Source organism: Coenobita brevimanus, chromosome 49 (genome assembly GCF_032717465.1).
Source record: "Coenobita brevimanus isolate Jiangsu-jjx chromosome 49, ASM3271746v2, whole genome shotgun sequence".
NCBI classification, from domain to species: Eukaryota; Metazoa; Arthropoda; class Malacostraca; order Decapoda; family Coenobitidae; genus Coenobita; species Coenobita brevimanus.
The window spans coordinates 8,146,241-8,163,740 of NC_137002.1; the positions used below are offsets into that span (position 1 = coordinate 8,146,241).

The following is a 17,500-nucleotide window of genomic DNA, read 5'->3' on the forward strand; positions in this document are numbered from 1 at the left end:
AGGGAATGTGAAAGATAAAGGAAGATTGAGGAGAAGAAGCGTGAGAGAAATGAAATAACGTCAAAGATAAAAGGAGAGAGAGAGAGAGAGAGAGAGAGAGAGAGAGAGAGAGAGAGAGAGAGAGAGAGATGTGAAAGATAAAGGAAGACTGAGGAGAGGAAGCGTGAGAGGAAAGAGATAACGTCAAACATGAAAGGGGAGAGAGAGAGAGAGAGAGAGAGAGAGAGACAGAGAGAATGGAGAAATAAACAGAATGAGAATTAAAAACACACATAAAGCAGCAGACACTGACAGGAAGGTAAAAGGCTTGTGTAAGCAGAGAGAGAGAGAGAGAGAGAGAAACCCTAAAAAATTTCAAAGTAAAACAACGCCTCTGTATAGAATTCTTCCCCACTCCTTCATATAATTTTTTTCTCTCTATCTCTTCTCAATCCTGTGCTATCAAACTCTCCCTTAATTTTCCTCATTCTTTTCTCCGTCTATCCTACTCTGTTCCTCTCCCCATCTATCTCCATCAAGTTCCTCGTACATCCCCATTCAACTCTGCATATCCTACATTTATCATCTATTCCCTATCTTTGCCCTATCCAGCCTCCCACCCCTCTTCATCCCTCCAAAGCTGACATAAATGAACATCTCCCCATTCAGTTCTTCCCCATTCAGGTCCCCTCTATGCTTCCCTATTTGGCCTTACATAACCTATTTGTATGGTTAGCTGCCTATCCCCCATCTTCCCTCCCCCCCATGAATTTCTGTGATACTTCCCCATTCATTCTTACATAACTCATGTGTCTTTCTTTTTCCCCGTCTTCTTCACACTCCTTCAGTCAAATACTACATAATTCTCTTTCTCTCTCTCTCTCTCTCTCTCTCTCTCTCTCTCTCTCTCTCTCTCTCTCTCTCTCTCTCTACTGCATACAGAACCCTCATTTATCTCTCCAATACCTACTTGTCACCCATTCTGTCTCCCTCATCAGTGTCTCCCCCATTTCCTTCCTTTCTCTTCCCGGTCTCCTCCATCCATCTCTCTCCCATTTTCCTTCCTTCCTGTCCTCTGTCTCCCCCACCCCCCTCAGCAGACACAACTACAACATACAGCCACTATTCCTTGGCGCATATAAGCAGTGTTTGGGATAGCCCTGCTAATATATGGACCCCGAAATACCTGTTGATATTCGTACCAGCGCTCGCAGGATATTGGGGGCGTTGAATAATGACCTTGTATATTGGACCTGGTTGAGCCCAGAGTCAATCGATAGTGGTAAAGGTCCGGTTAAATGCATGACCTTTCCGTCACGGTTAAGTTTTGGACCTGCGAACTAGCGGTATCCGGATTCGAGAACTACACGTCCTGGGCGTAATTAGGGTGGTAAAGAACCGCTGGATCCGGTTATGGCGCCGTTAAGACTACACGTTTCCCATTTAACCGGACGGCCGCGCGGCAAGCCAATTCCCAAAGGCATATCTTTGAGGGTAGATCCAAGGGGGCTCGTTGAGGCGATCCCGGGCTTACTGGGGCTCCTTTCACTCATCCCAGCGTCTCGGCCTGGCCCCACTTATTGCACGGCCGTTGCACCGAATATTGCAGCTGACAGTTCGGGTATTGCAAGTCGAGGCGCGGCCCGCACAGAGCGGAAAGAGGATGAGGAAACTAAATCGAACATCAAAGAAAATGGTTCTTAGGTGAGGTTGGATGGGAGGGACAGGGAAATAAGTGCTGCTGAATTGATCACTCGGGTAGGATCTAGCAGCCGACGGCTTGGGTATTCCAAGTCGTGTCGGGGAAGTGATGGAACGGAAAACATGAGAGGAATGTAAATCTCATCTACATGAAAATGGCTTGGGGAGGGACATACGTGTTGCTGTATTGCTCACTCGGGTAGGATGGTGCAAGTGACAGATTGACCAATGTAGAGCGATTCGAGGGAGTGAGGGAACTAAATCGAACTCACCATAATTAAAAAAAAATATATTTTGTGACGGGATACGAGAGGTTCTGCATTGCCTAATCATGCAGGGTATTGCAATGGACTGTTTGGGTATGGCAAGGCGAGTTCGAAGATTGATGAAACGTAAGGTAAATGAGGAATCTAGGTACTCTGTGAAAAAAGAATTACTTTGATGACGTTGATGTTATTTGAATTGCACACACATAGCCAAATAATGCAAGAAACACGTCCAGTATTGACTATCGTTGGAGAGAGACGCCTTCGTGTGGTGGCGCCGATATGAGTTGGCGGTGGAGCTGCCTGGTTATACATATGTCCCCCAGTCTCCTCCCCATACCCTAAGGAAGATGGTGGACTGAGGAAAAATGGCAGTTTCAGCCTGCAGTCCACAGGGTTCACGCTCAGATGAGGCTGGGTAGCAAATACCAAAACAAATAGTGATAGAGATGGTACCGGGGATGCAACAGAGCGAAATAGGAAAGAGAGAGGGAAGAGAAAATGATAATCCAAAAAGAAATTGTTTTGGGAGTGACAAAATTGAGCGAGTTTGAGGGAGAAGTAAATCTTTCCCTTCCGCCCTGGCGCCCTGGGGTATTGCAATTGACAGATCGGATATTGCTCGATATTGCTCGATACTGCAACGCTGCGCGGGAGGTGGGTACGGCAAAGGAAAATACCCGTAAAATTAACACCTGCCCTCTGTGTGTGTGTGTGTGTGTGTGTGTGTGTGTGTGTGTGTGTGTGTGTACCCGGGCAGATCCACAGACTAGTTGTATCGGTGCCACCACGTGAAGGCGTCTCTCTTCGGTACTAAGAGTGTTAATGGAGAAAATTTGCTAGAGAAAAACATAAGTATTTCTGAATATGTAGTGTCAAAATTATATGTGTGTGACTATTAAGGTGTTGCCAGAAGGGGAGGAATGTGTGTGTGTGTGTGTGTGTGTGTGTGTGTGTGTGTGTGTGTGTGTGTGTGTGAGAGAGAGAGAGAGAGAGAGAGAGAGAGAGAGAGAAACTGATTGATTCATACATACATGCATACATACTGTGCATATGTAGCGAGGGGCAGAGTAGCCATATAGATAAACATAGATAGATAGATAGATAGATAGATAGATTGACAGAATAAACTTCCGCCTAATATGACAGAAACATCAGAAAATAAAACTAATTATTTTTATTAATTGTTATAAAATGGATAATGCTTGCATATTGCGCCTCATCTGTATATATTGCACTTGACAGCATGATTACCTCTCTCTCTCTCTCTCTCTCTCTCTCTCTCTCTCTCTCTCTCTCTCTCTCCTGTATATGTATCTACCTGTCTGTTTTCTGTGTCTCTGTGCATTTTTTGTCTATTCAGCTCTCTGTTTCTGTCACACCCTATAAGAGAGAGAGAGAGAGAGAGAGAGAGAGAGAGAGAAAGAAAGAGAGAGAGAGAGAGAGAGAGAGAGAGAGAGAGAGAGAGAGAGAGAGAACAGAAAAATGAGAGGGAAGTAAGAGAAAGAAAAGAATGAGACGATGTGTGGGTAGGGAAAGACAGAACACAGACACCCAGCCAGAGAGAGAGAGAAAGAGAGAGGGAGAGGGACATTGCACCTGGTCCAGCAATATTGCACAAGACCTATCGGTATATTGCAAGGCGAGTCACAAGGCAGATTGAGTGGGAATAAAAAGAAAATGTATCTGAAAACGATGCGAGAGAGAGAGAGAGAGAGAGAGAGAGAGAGAGAGAGAGAGTGGGAGAGAGAGAGAGAGAGAGAGAGAGGGAGAGAGAGAGAGGGGGGGAGGGAGGGAGAGGGAAGGAAAGGCAACGAGGGGAGGGAGAGAAGACAGAAAGGGAAGACGTAGGAGAAAGAGGGAAGGGAGAACATGAGAGGGGAAGGACAGACACATATGATTAAAGAGAGAGAGAGAGAGAGAGAGAGAGAGAGAGGAGGGGGAGGGGGATGGAGGGGAGAGAGCAGTAAGTAGGCGAGGAATGCGATAAGGAGACAAGATGGTGCATGAATATTGTTGGAGAGAGTGCAAGAATGTTGAGGTGCAGGATGTTAAATGTATGTGAATAGTACAACGATGTATGTGGGTATTGCAGAGCTGGGTGTGGGTATTGCAAAGATGGGTGTGGGTATTGCAAAGATGTATGTGGGTATTGCAAAGATGGGTGTGGGTATTGCAGAGATGGGGTGGGTATTGCAAAGATGGGTGTGGGTATTGCAAAGATGGGTGTGGGTATTGCAAAGATGAGTGTGGGTATTGCAAAGATGGGTGTGGGTATTGCACAGATGGGTGTGGGTATTGCAAAGATGGGTGTGGGTATTGCAAAGATGGGTGTGGGTATTGCAAAGATGGGTGTGGGTATTGCAGAGATGGGGTGGGTATTGCAAAGATGGGTGTGGGTATTGCAAAGATGGGTGTGGGTATTGCAAAGATGGGTGTGGGTATTGCGAAGATGGGTGTGGGTATTGCAAAGATGGGTGTGGATATTGCAAAGATGGGTGTGGATATGGCAGAGATGAAGAGGGATGTTGCAAAGCTAAGAATTAAGAAGCAGTTTACTGCATATTACTGTACTTTGCGTGTTGCTTACCCAGAATATTGCATTATTGCTTTCTATACCTGGCTAACCCTCCTACTCCTTTCCTTCCTTCCTTCCTTCCTTCCTTCCATCCATCCATCCATCCTTCCTTCCTTCCTTCCTTCCTTCCATCCATCCATCCTTCCTTCCTTCCTTCATTCATTCATTCATTCATTCATTCATTCTTTGCTTTCTTTCTTCCTTCACTACATCCACTCTTCTAATTTTTCGTCTCTTTCTCCTTTCCTTTCATCTTCATTCCTTCATCTGGTCAGTTATTCTTCTCTCGTCCTTTTGTCCATTTTTCCTTCTTTCCTTTCACTCATTCATTTATTCTCTCTTCTCTCCATCCTTCTTTACATACTTTCCTCCCTCCCTTCTCTCCTACCTTCCTTTCTTCTGTCCCTTCTTCCTCACCTCCCTCCTTCCTTCCCTCTTTCAGAAAACAGCAAGCAAAGGAGGCGAATCACTTTACATATTGCTCAGCCGAGGGTATTGCGTCCTCTCTCTCTCTCTCTCTCTCTCTCTCTCTCTCTCTCTCTCTCTCTCTCTCTCTCTCTCTCATTCCTTCCTTTCTTTCGCCGTACTTTTCATTCTTCTTTCCTTCTTTCAATCACTTTTTTCTCTCCAATCTCTTCCCTTCTACTCTCTCTCTCTCTCTCTCTCTCTCTCTCTCTCTCTCTCTCTCTCAATTTTGCCTGAAGTCTTTTACAAGATGGATGCATTTTTAAGGTAAAGTGTAGTGAAATTTCCGGAGAGAGAGAGAGAGAGAGAGAGAGAGAGAGAGAGAGAGAGAGAGAGAGAGAGAGAACTACTACACATACTCAGCAAACCATATGTTTCGCGAAAAAAGGAGAAAATAAAGTGAGAAAGTGAGAGAGTGGGTGGGCGAGTGAAAGGTCAACGTGTTTAGCTCCCGCAGTGGTTAGGTTGTTGCTTTGTTAGTTCTCTCTCTCTCTCTCTCTCTCTCTCTCTCTCTCTCTCTCTCTCTCTCTCTCTCTCTCTCTCTCAAAAAATATCTGTAAGTGGAATAAGTAAAATTTGAAACGTCACTAAACTGAGAACGAAGAAAAGGAGGAGGGAGAAGAAGAGGAGGAGGAGGAGGAGGAGGAGGAAGAAGAAGACGAAGATGTAGAGGAGGAAGAAGGGAAGGAGGTGGAGGAAGAGGAGGAGGTGGAGGAGACAGTTATTATTATTTTTGTTGTTTTTGTTAATAGTCATTATTTTTCTTTTATCACTTTTGTTGCTGGTAATAATAATAATAATAATAATAATAATAATAATAATAATAATAATAATGATAATCATAATAATAATAATACCATTACTGTTATTACTACTGCTGCAACAACTCTACTACTACGACTACTACTACTACTACTACTGCTACTACTACTACTTCTACTACTACTACTACTACTAGTACTACTGCTACTACCACTACTACTACTATTATTTTCCAGGTAATTTATTTCCTTTGAGATTACAGCGACGTGAGTTGGATGTGTGGGCCTGATTAATGGATTTCTTTCTCACTTGCTTACATAACTCGCTCACTTTCTCACTCTTTTTCGCGCTTGTCTTTATATATATAATTTTTCCTTTCCTCTTCTCACATTACAGCCTCATCTTTTTTCCTATCTCACCACTACTCTCTCTCTCTCTCTCTCTCTCTCTAAATGAAACAATCTCCTATATTAAAAGTCACCCCTGGCCCCCTCCCCCATTCCCTCCCCTCCATCTCTCCTCTGATACCTTCCTGTCTCTCCATCTCTCCATTCCTCTTTTTTTCTCTCCAGTAATCCCTCCATCCCTCTCTTTCTCTCCAAAGGCCTCTATGTGGAGGGTGTCTAGAACTCAAAAAAATTCTTCACATAAACTCCATCTCTCTCTCTCTTTCTCTCTCTCTCTGTATATATATATATATATATATATATATATATATATATATATATATATATATATATATATATATATATATATATACATATATATATCTCCACAGGTCTCGACGTAGATGGTCGTCAAGATAGTAAAATTCTTCACCATTTATACTTGTCCCTGTTTCCATTTTCCGTGTCCATCTCTCCCCTTCTTCCTCTCCCTTCTCTTTCTCTTCCCCTCTTTCCCTCTCTCCACTAATTCCTCGCTCTCTCCCTCTCCACAGGCGTCCATGAGTGGGCTGAGAATCCAAATGGCCCCCTCAATCCATCACCAAGCTGCCGCCATGTTGAGCATCCTAGTACGATATCAGTGGCACGCGTTCACCATCATCACATCTCACATCGCTGGACACACAGACTTCGTACAGACAGTCAGGGATCAGGTGCACCAATACTCAGACGTCCAAGACCACACCAAGCCCAATATCAAGTGAGTGGGAGCGAGTGGGAGAGGAAGTTGACGAAGAATGAGTGTGATAGTCTAGAAGCAAAGAGGGGATATAATTTTTGACAAGCTTGGATATGGTAAGGTTATTTTTCAGGTGCATCAGTATTGAGACGACCAGGGCCACACCAAGCCCAATATCAAGTGAGTGGGAGGGAGTGGGAGGGAGTGGGATAAGCTAGAGAGTGAGTGGGATGCTTATAAGGTGAATAGATGTTAAGGCCTCTCGAAATGTACCGATATTCAGATGCATCAAACTACTCCAGGTTCATTGTGTTGAATGGGAATTAATGGAGTTGCCAGAGGAGGGAGTGGGAGGCAGGACGAAAGAGTGAGATGGCCTGACAAGAATTGGAGTGGTGTGGGAAGGAGTGGGAAGTACGAAGGAAGGATATTCTACAAAGTGAGTTAGAAAGAACGAGGCTAACCACTATTTTTACTTGCATTTCCACGCTTATATTCCGTACAGTCCTAACTCAAGTTGTTGCGTCGTTTACCCCTTATCTCTCTGGCCGAATAGACCTGTCGACCAAAGGTAAGCAGCTGTTCCGTGGGGCCATCCTACAGGTACAGTACGGTACACACACCGTGTAGGGTTCTGGCGCCCCTTTGTGGTGGACAGTACCACCAGGGTCGGACCAAGGTCCGTCTCAAGGCGATGTGCAGGGAAATTTGATGAGGTTTGACTCGTGGGTGGACACCGAAGCTGCTTCACCCAGGGTGCACAGAGCTGCCAAGTTTAGGCTTCTCTTCAGCGCCCTTAACTTTCGGGTGAGTAGAGGAAGTGGGATTGATTAGGAGCGAGAGGGAGGAGGGCAATGCCCTGAGAGGGAGTGGGAAGGAATGAGATGGCCTGAGAGAGAGGAAGGGAGGGGGAGGGAGCAGATGGGAATGAGATGGCATAAGGGGGAGTACAGAGAGAATGATAGGGAGTGGAAGGGAATGTTATAATCTAAGAGGGAGTAGGAAGGAGCAAAGTGGCCGGAGAGGGAGTGGGGGGAGTGGAAAGGGGTGGGATAGTCTAAGAGGGAGTGGCAGGCAGTATAGGGAAGTGAGATGACATCAGAGAGGGTAGAGTGGAGTGAGAGGGAAGAGAAGGGAGTGATATAACCTGAGAGGGAGTGAAAGGGAAGAGAAGGGAGTGATATAACCTGAGAGGGAGTGAGAGGGAAGAGAAGGGAGTGATATAACCTGAGAGGGAGTGAGAGGGAAGAGAAGGGAGTGATATAACCTGAGAGGGAGTGAGAGGGGGGAGTGATATAACCTGAGAGGGAGTGAGAGGGAAGAGAAGGGAGTGATATAACCTGAGAGGGAGTGAGAGGGAAGAGAAGGGAGTGATATAACCTGAGAGGGAGTGAGAGGGAAGAGAAGGGAGTGATATAACCTGAGAGGGAGTGAGAGGGGGGAGTGATATAACCTGAGAGGGAGTGAGAGGGAAGGGAAGGGAGTGATATAACCTGAGAGGGAGTGAGAGGGGGGAGTGATATAACCTGAGAGGGAGGGAGTATAGAGCAGGACGCCTTGGAAGTGAGGAAGGTGTAGAATGGAAATTAGATTGTGTGGCAAGGTGGAGCTAAATAAAATGAGACTGGCTTTCAGGATGAGAGAGAGAGAGAGAGAGAGAGAGAGAGAGAGAGAAAATGGAGAAATGAATTCCCCGAGCTAGGCAACTACGGCCATATAGCCCCGCTGGGTTACAGGAGGACGCTACCCCTCCCGGCAACGGTAGCCCGGGCGAGGCTCGAACTTGCGACCTCCCGATCACAAGCTCAGCGCGCTACCACTGTGCTACCGCGCCCCCCAGAGAGAGAGAGAGAGAGTTGGGGCAGGGGCAGGATGTTATGTATCAACAGGAAATAAACACACACACACACACACACACACACACACACACACACACACACAGTCATTGCATTGCAAGTTATGTGCTCCGTCGTAAAATGCAAAATAATGTGTTTGCATCCCTGTTGGCACCTTTCCACCACCACCACCTGCACCACATCCACCACCTCCACCACCACCACACCCACCACCATCTGCACCACCACCGTCTGCACCACCACCACCACCACCACCACCTGCATCACCACACCCACCACCACCATCTGCACCACCACACCCACCACCACCATCTGCACCACCACCACCACCACCACCACCTGCACCACCACACCCACCACCACCATCTGCACCACCACCACCACCACCGCCACAACCACCACCACCACCACCACCACCACCACCACCTGCACCACCACACCCACCACCACCATCTGCACCACCACACCCACCACCACCATCTGCACCACCACCACCACCACCACCACCTGCACCACCACACCCACCACCACCATCTGCACCACCACCACCACCACCGCCACAACCACCACCACCACCACCACCTGCACCACCACACCCACCACCACCATCTGCACCACCACCATCTGCGCCACCACCACCACCACCACCATCTGCACCACCACCATCTGCACCACCACCATCTGCACCACCACCGCCACCACCACCGCCACCACCACCACCACCACCACCACCACCACCACCACCACCACCACCACCACCACCACCACCTCATCATCTGACAGTCGTTCATTCAACACTAGTTTAATTTCATAACACTTACGTAACTGGTGAGTGAGAGAGAGAGAGAGAGAGAGAGAGAGAGAGAGAGAGAGAGAGGGAGAGAGAGAGAGAGAGAGGGAGAGAGAGACTAATTGAATCAAGGAGATACAGAGAAGGGAAAATGTGGGAATTAGAGAAAGAGGTAAAAATTATAAGCTGTAAAGGAAGGAAGGATGAAAGGAAGGAAGGAAGGAAAGAAAGAAAGAAAGAAGGAACAGAGGAAGGAAGGAAAGAAGGAGGAGGGAAGGAAGGAAAGAATGAAAGAAAAATGTGAGACCATTAAAGGAAGGGAGGGAGGGAGGGAGGGAGGGAGGGAAGGAGATTAGAGAGAATGGGGGAGAGGAACTGAGAAAGAGCGGGAGGATTTTAAAAAGACCCGAATGAGAGAGAGAGAGAGAGAGAGAGAGAGAGAGAGAGAGAGAGAGAGAGAGAGAGCAGTGTTAGAATGGGAGGGGGGACGGCAGGCTATCAAGTGCCAGTCGTAAAGGGTTCACTGCCTGACGCTTGGCGGATCCGATCCCTTGTATAAGAAGATCCAAACCTTTATAGTGGGATCCAGCACCTTACAGGGGTATTTGATTCTCTCTCTCTCTCTCTCTCTCTCTCACACACACACACACACACACACACACACACACACACACACACACACACACACACACACACACACACACACATTACTAACTCTGACAAGCATAACTCCTTCTCTGCCTACCTACCCACCCACCTACTTACCCACCCACTCACCTGCACACCTATTTGCCTACCTACCTACCTACTTCCCTCTCATTCTCCTTACCTTCTCTCCTTCCATTCCAACACCCTGTCTATCTTGTGCCATAACTCCCAATCTCTGTGGCTTCCCTTATTTCCTCTCTTCCTGCCTGTCTCCCTCTCTTTCTACCTTCCTGTCAACGAATCCTCCTCCTCTTTCCTTTCCTTCTTCTCTCCCTGTCTGCCTGCCTACCTACCTCCTTACCTACCTACCTACCCATCAAACATCCTAACTTCCTGCCTGTCTCCCACTGTGTCCACCATAAACTCGCAAACTCTTACTCTCCTTCCTACCTACCTGCCTACCTAGCTGCCCACCTTCTTACCTACCTACCTTCCTCCCTCCCTCCCTCCCTCCATCCCTACCTACCTCTCTCCCTCTATTCCTGCCTGCCTGCCTGCCTTCCTGCCTGCACAAAGCCTTCATACCCTCCACCCACTACATCTCATCTTCCGTCATCTGCACTAGTCACCCCTTTTGTACCTGTTGACCGCACTCCGTTTTCTTAAGGAGGATGTTTATATATATTACTTTGTTCTGGGATTAATTTTTCATTTATTCCAAGGAAGTTTTAGTGTCAGTCGAGGGAGTCACGCCTTTTATGCGATGCTGAGGACATCCCGTTTTTTTTTTTTTTTTTCAAGAATGAGGGACTTTATTCATCATTCCAGTTTCTTCCAAGACATTTTATTTATTCATTTATACGTTTATTTATATTGTTTCATATAATATAGAAGGGACGTTTATAGCTCTGTCTGCTGGAGGCACCTTTAATTGAAGACTCCCCGTTTTCTTTCAAGAAGTAGGGAGTATATATACACTTTGGTTTGTTTTGGGAGTTTTTTTGTTTTTACTTATCATTAAGCATTCTTCAATGATCCATTTACAGGATATTTCATAGTGACAGCAGTGGTTGAATGGGTCATGTCACAGGCAGCTATACCCAGGGTCACACATTCGCTTTCCTGTTCGAAGATAAAAGTTTGGCCAAAAAAGTAAAAAAGGAAAAAAAAAAAAAAAACCGGCAACTCCTTCCGCCTCAACAGAATCAAAGATGAAAGTCTGGAAAAGTTTCTTCTTAAGACACCTGAACTAACACGGCCCAGAGTCAATATCCGCTTATTTCCGGGACGCCTACCATCCACTCATTTGATGTAGTGTTTTTTTTCTGGTGATTGTACCCTACGTGACATGCGAAAGTCTGTGTTCCTTTATTTCTGGGGACGCCCACCATCCACTCATTTGATGTGCTTCTTTCTGGTGATTGTACCTGCGTGACAGGCAAAAGTGTCTATTTTCGTATATTTCTTGGGGCGCCCACCATCCACACAAGGGATGTAGTGAAGTAGTTTTTTCACCTTAACTTGATTGATGGTAATTTTAGGCCAGGTTAAAATGAAAAGGGTATACTTTCAGATGACTCCACACTGAGTAACAAGCCAATTAGTTTCGTGTAGCCTCAGGAAGCGATTTAGTACGCTGGGTAGTAAACATATATCTAAATAAAAGCCTGGTTGACTAGTTGGTTGAGGTGACTCTCTCTCTCTCTCTCTCTCTCTCTCTCTCTCTCTCTCTCTCTCACGTCCAACGAAAGCTTTCTCACAAATTACCGAACGTTGCTGGGAAGAAGAGGAAACAAGGAAGTAAATGAGAGAGAGAGGACTGGAGGGAAGGAGGAAAGAAGGAGGGGAGGGAGGAGGAAGAAGTAAGGAAGGATGGAAGGAAGGAAGGGAGAAGGGAGGGAAGGAAGGAAGGAAGGAGAGAAGGAAGAAAGGAAGGAGGTAAAGAAGAAAGGAACGGATTGAAGGATGGAAGGGAAAGATACCCACCTACACACATAGCTACCTGCTTACCTGCCTACCTGCCTACTTACCGACTATCCTACTTACATACCTACCTACTTATCTACCTTCCTACTTACATGATTCGCCCCACTCTATATCTGTTATCTACTTACTTATAAGCATATTTTTATCAGTATCTGTCTACCGATCTATCCCAATCAACCTGGCTATTTGTGTATCCATCTTTGTCTGTCTATCTATCTATCTGTCTATTTATCTATTTACCTGGGTCAGTACCGCACCTTTCTATTTATCTACCTATCTATCTATCTGTTTATCTATCTGTTTATCTATCTGTCTACCTACGATCCAATAAGTGTCAGACATCACAGCCTACGCACGATAGACTCCAATACTCTCTCTCTCTCTCTCTCTCGCTCTCTCTCTCTCTCTCTCTCTCTCTCTCTTTTTTTACTTCTTTGTCTTCTTTTCGCCCCATTTCTCTCGTCAATCAATTCTTGCTCTCCATCTCACTCACTCCTCCTCTCCCTCCTTCCTTCCTTCCTTCCTTTTCCTCCGTCCTTTCCTCCCTCCCTTCCTTCCGTCTTTCCTTCCTTTTAATATTCCTTCATTCTTTCCTCCCTCCTAACAAATCTTCCCTCCTGTCTCTCTCCCTGCTTGATTCCCCTCCTTCCTCTTCCCTTCTTCTCTCCCTCTCTTCCTCTTTACTTCCCTCCCTCCCTCTATCTCTCCGTCCCTCCCTCCCTCCCTCTCTCCCTCCCTCCCTCCCTCCCTCCCCTCCTCTCCTCCCTTCCACCTAAGCCATAACTCTCTCTCTTTCATGCTCCCCAGCTTTCATCCATCACTCGCTCACTCACTCACTTTCTTTAACATCCACTCACCCACTCTCTCTAATACCCTTTTACAGTTATTCTTACACTCACACACTCACTCACTTTTCCACTCAATCTTTTTCTTGCATTCTTACTCACTCACTTACTTTCTCTAAATCTCTTTTTCACTCTCTTTCAAAATCTTTCATTCTTTCATTCGGTTACTTTCGCTCTCATGCTCATCAGTAATGTAATTCTCTCTCTCTCTCTCTCTCTCTCTCACTGGTTTAAGGGCCGGATATTTGATTTTTCCTTTTTTCCTTGACCTTCGACACTAACAATAAATTTTCTTCTTGGTTGACCCTCAACTCTTCCACCTAGTGAGGCTAAAATCATATTAAAATGTTATAACTATTTTATTCACACACACACACACACACACACACACACACACACACACACACACACACACACACACACACACACACACACACACACACACACACACACACACACACACACACACACACACACACACACACACACACACACACACACACACACACACACACACACACACACACACACACACACACACACACACACACACACACACACACACACACACACACACACCGTTTAAATCATAACACCCGCTCTTTCTCAGGGAACATGAGTGTAATAATTTTCCTTCCTTTCTTCCTTCCTTCCTTCCCTCCTTCCTCCTCCTTCACTGATTTTTCTCTTCCACCCTCCTTCTCACCCTTCCCTCCCTCCCTCCCTCCCTCCTCCTCAATTTCCTGTCCTGTATTTTTCCTTCCCTCGCTTCCTTCCTCCTCCTTTCCCACTTTCCCTCCCCATCTCATTGACCCTCTCCTCCCTTCCTTCCTTCATGCTTTCCTCCTTTCTTCCTCCTTATCTCCTTTTTTCCTCCTCCTTCCCTCCTTTCCTCCCTCTCTCCTTTCCTCCCCCCGTTTCTTTCTCTCTCACTTTACGCTCGTCCTAGTCTGTTTTTCCATTATTCCCTTCTCGCCTTGATTATATTTCCATTTTCTCTCTCTCTCTCTCTCTCTCTCTCTCTCTCTCTCCCTTTCCCAATTTCTTTGCATACTTTCCTCCTTTCTTCCTCCTTATCTCCTTTTTTCCTCCTCCTTCCCTCCTTTCCTCCCTCTCTCCTTTCCTCCCCCCGTTTCTTTCTCTCTCACTTTACGCTCGTCCTAGTCTGTTTTTCCATTATTCCCTTCTCGCCTTGATTATATTTCCATTTTCTCTCTCTCTCTCTCTCTCTCTCTCTCTCTCTCTCTCTCTCTCTCTCTCTCTCTCTCTCTCCCTTTCCCAATTTCTTTGCATACTTTCCTCCCTCCTTCCTGTTCTCTCTCCCTCCTTCCCTCCATCCTAAGTTCAATCGGAGGAAACATCTCCACTAAGGTATGGGTTTCCTCCACACACGAAAAAACTCCTCCAACCACTTCCCTCCTGTGTGTGTGTGTGTGTGTGTGTGTGTGTGTGTGTGTGTGTGTGTGTGTCTGGCAGGAACGATAACAGTGTGGTATAAAATTAAAGACTACATAAGCTCGCTCAATTTTCTCTAGCACCAGAGAGAGAGAGAGAGAGAGAGAGAGCAGACCTTACGATCCTTTCTAGGTGGTCTGACTTTAATAGATGGACTTATTCTCTAATTGCAGGGAGAGAGAGAGAGAGAGTGAGAGAATGAGCTGAACTGTGACATATGTGAGAAAATATGAGTGGTCTCAGCCGAGGTTATTAAAGATAGCTCACACTGCCTCTCTCTCTCTCTCTCTCGTTTTTTCCTTCTTTCTTTCCTTCCTTCCTTCCTTACTTCCTTCCTTCTTCTATCCCTTCCTAACTACCTACCTGCTTCCCTCCCTCCCTCCCTTCTTTCTTCCTTCCCTCTGGTCCACCACTTAATGCCTCCACTAGATCATGCCTTTCCACCTCATTACCTACGAGAGAGAGAGAGAGAGAGAGAGAGAGAGAGAGAGAGAGAGAGAGAGAGAGAGAGAGGAGGGGAAGAAGAGGAGAGGAGTAAATGAAACGTGGGTTGCAAATTCCGTAGAGTTTAGCCTCCGAAGACAAGTTAGGACAGAGGGAGGGGGAGGTCTTAGAAAAGGAGAGAGAGAGAGAGAGAGGGAACTGTTACTGCGGGCTCATGGCCTTTGGTTCCTTCTTCCTCGCATAAAAAAAAATAAAAAAAAAGGGAGAGACATGACAAATGAGACGAAAGGGGGAACGGAGGGAGAGAGGGAGAAAAGGAGGGAAGGAGGGAGAGAGGGAGGGATAATGAGGAAGAATATTTAGCCGGAGGAGTATTATGAGTGACATTCAGACAGACACGGAAGAGGGAAGGAGTTAAGTATGAGAAGGAGAGAAGCAAGGAAGAGTGGAGGAAGAGATGAAGGAAGGAAGTAAAGAAACGGAAGGTGAGAAAAGAGGGAAGTGAAAATGAAAGAAGGAAAGAAAGAGACATATGAAAGAAGGGAATGAAGGAATGAAGGATGAAAGACTTTGGATGAAAAAACAAAAGAAATCATGAGAAAACCAATCAGACCAATGTAATATTTGGAAAGAGAGAGAGAGAGAGAGAGAGGAAGGAGGTAAGACAGAATTATAGTAGGAAGTGGTGATGAAGAGTAATGAAGGAAAGAGGGAGAGGGAGGAAAGTAAGAAAGAATTATGGGAGAAAGTGTACGAGTAGAGAGAGAGAGAGAGAGAGAGAGAGAGGCATTATCATTATTAATAAGAAATTTGCATCACCACGACCAGCAGACGTCTCAAGGGTAACTACGCTCGCTCAGGGATCCAGGGGTGCCTTTATGCTCAACCCGGGGCCCCCAAATTACATTGTGCTCAGTCCGGGGCCCCAAACTACTACATTATGCTCGGTTCAGGGGCTCAACGCCTTTAATATGCTCATTAACGCATCTTATATACCATACATTCACGGGTTCTAATTTCTGTATTGTACATCTTCCATGGCCCGTTCATCTCTGTAGTGCGTACCCATTTAGCCTTCGAGAGAGGTGTAATAATTAAGGAAAGAGGGGGAGAGAGAGAGAGAGAGAGAGAGAGAGAGAGAGAGAGAGAGAGAGAGAAAGAAAGAGTGAGAGAAGGAAAAAAAAAAAAAAAAAAAAAAAAAAAAAAAAAAAGAGTAAATGAAACGTGGGTTGCAAATTCCGTAGAGTTTCAGCCTCCGAAAGAAAGTCAGGACAGAGAGGGGGGAGGGGTCTGAGAAAAGGGGGGCGGAGAGAGTGAGAGAGAGAGAGGGGGGGGGTCTGAGTAAGGGATAGAGAGAGACGAGAACAAAGTGGAGAGATAGGACACGAGAGTATGAGGGGGAGAGAGGTAGGGTTTCGTGGGAAGAGAGGGTTGTTAATGAGCAGGGACGGAGATGTCTAGAGGCCTTTTTTTTTTTTTTTTTTAGGTCAGCCCTCACGAACTGCGGCGTCAAACAAGATAGATAAATAAATAGGTAGATAGATAAATAGGTAGGTAGACAGAATTTCCCTTGTATATTTATGTATCATATGTGTGTGTGTGTGTGTGTGTGTGTATACTGCCAAACTATTTATTCATCTTTGTAAAAACTGTTGCAGAAAGGGAGTGTTAAGGTAGAGTATTGGTCACGAAGAAGTGTTAAATTTGTGTGTTAGGTCGGTGTTGTGGAGTCAGTGACCAACATTACCGTGATAATCGGCAACAACGCCCTTCACATCTACATAATGCACGCTGATGCCACGCACACTGTATAATATGCTCACTGCGGGGCTATCACCACGGTATTACGCTCAGCCAGGGTCCCTAGGTGTTGGTAATGTTCACTGCAGGACCTGTTTATAATGCACATTGCAGATTGTTTCATTACAACGAGTCTTTCCTGACCTGAATAAAGTGTTGGGCAGTAATCACAATGTAATTAAAAGTCATAATTGTGTTAAATGAGGCACTGTTTGTTGGAGAGCCGCACAGTGAATACATTGCTCATTTCTGCACTTCAGCAGCTTCATTTACCACATTTACACAGACGTCATGGCCTATAGTACATAATTTTGTTTACAGTATATAATTTTGTTGCTCCCCCCCCCCTACCAGACTCACATTGCCATATTTCATGAGCAAAATAATTCTCACCATTGCACATTTTCCAGCCAAATTATAATTATAACTTTCGCACTTTCCCCCCTATCTGTTCATCTATCTGCCTACCTATATATCTATTTGTCTGTCTGTCTGTTGTCAGATACCTTAATCAGGTTAAGGGTGGCCACAAAGAAATCGTCTTTACATTCCTGTCCTCTGCCATTCGATTACCTTCCCTCCAACTCACACCCGCTGCTCTCGTACATATCTCCACTCCATCTCTCCATCTCATCCAAGGTCTCTCCCTGCTCCTCTTCCCTTTCAACTCACGCACGTACACTCTCCTAGTCAGTCTCTGATTCTCCATCCTCTCCTCATGGCCACCAGATATTCTCACCATTGCACCTTTTTACCCCCCTGCACTTCACTTGCATGCACTTTTCTAGTCAGTCTCTCAT

General features: G+C 45.8%; 1 protein-coding gene across 1 annotated transcript in view; it reads left to right on the forward strand.

The window, feature by feature from the left end:
* The window catches only part of LOC145399498 (glutamate receptor ionotropic, NMDA 2B-like), a 147,378-nt gene that overhangs the window by 36,977 nt on the left and 92,901 nt on the right, over positions 1-17,500 (forward strand). Inside the window, exon 3 of the mRNA XM_080272102.1 lies at positions 6,692-6,897. Within this exon, the coding sequence (XP_080128228.1) occupies positions 6,692-6,897 (206 nt within the window). The remainder of the gene's footprint in view (positions 1-6,691; positions 6,898-17,500) is intronic.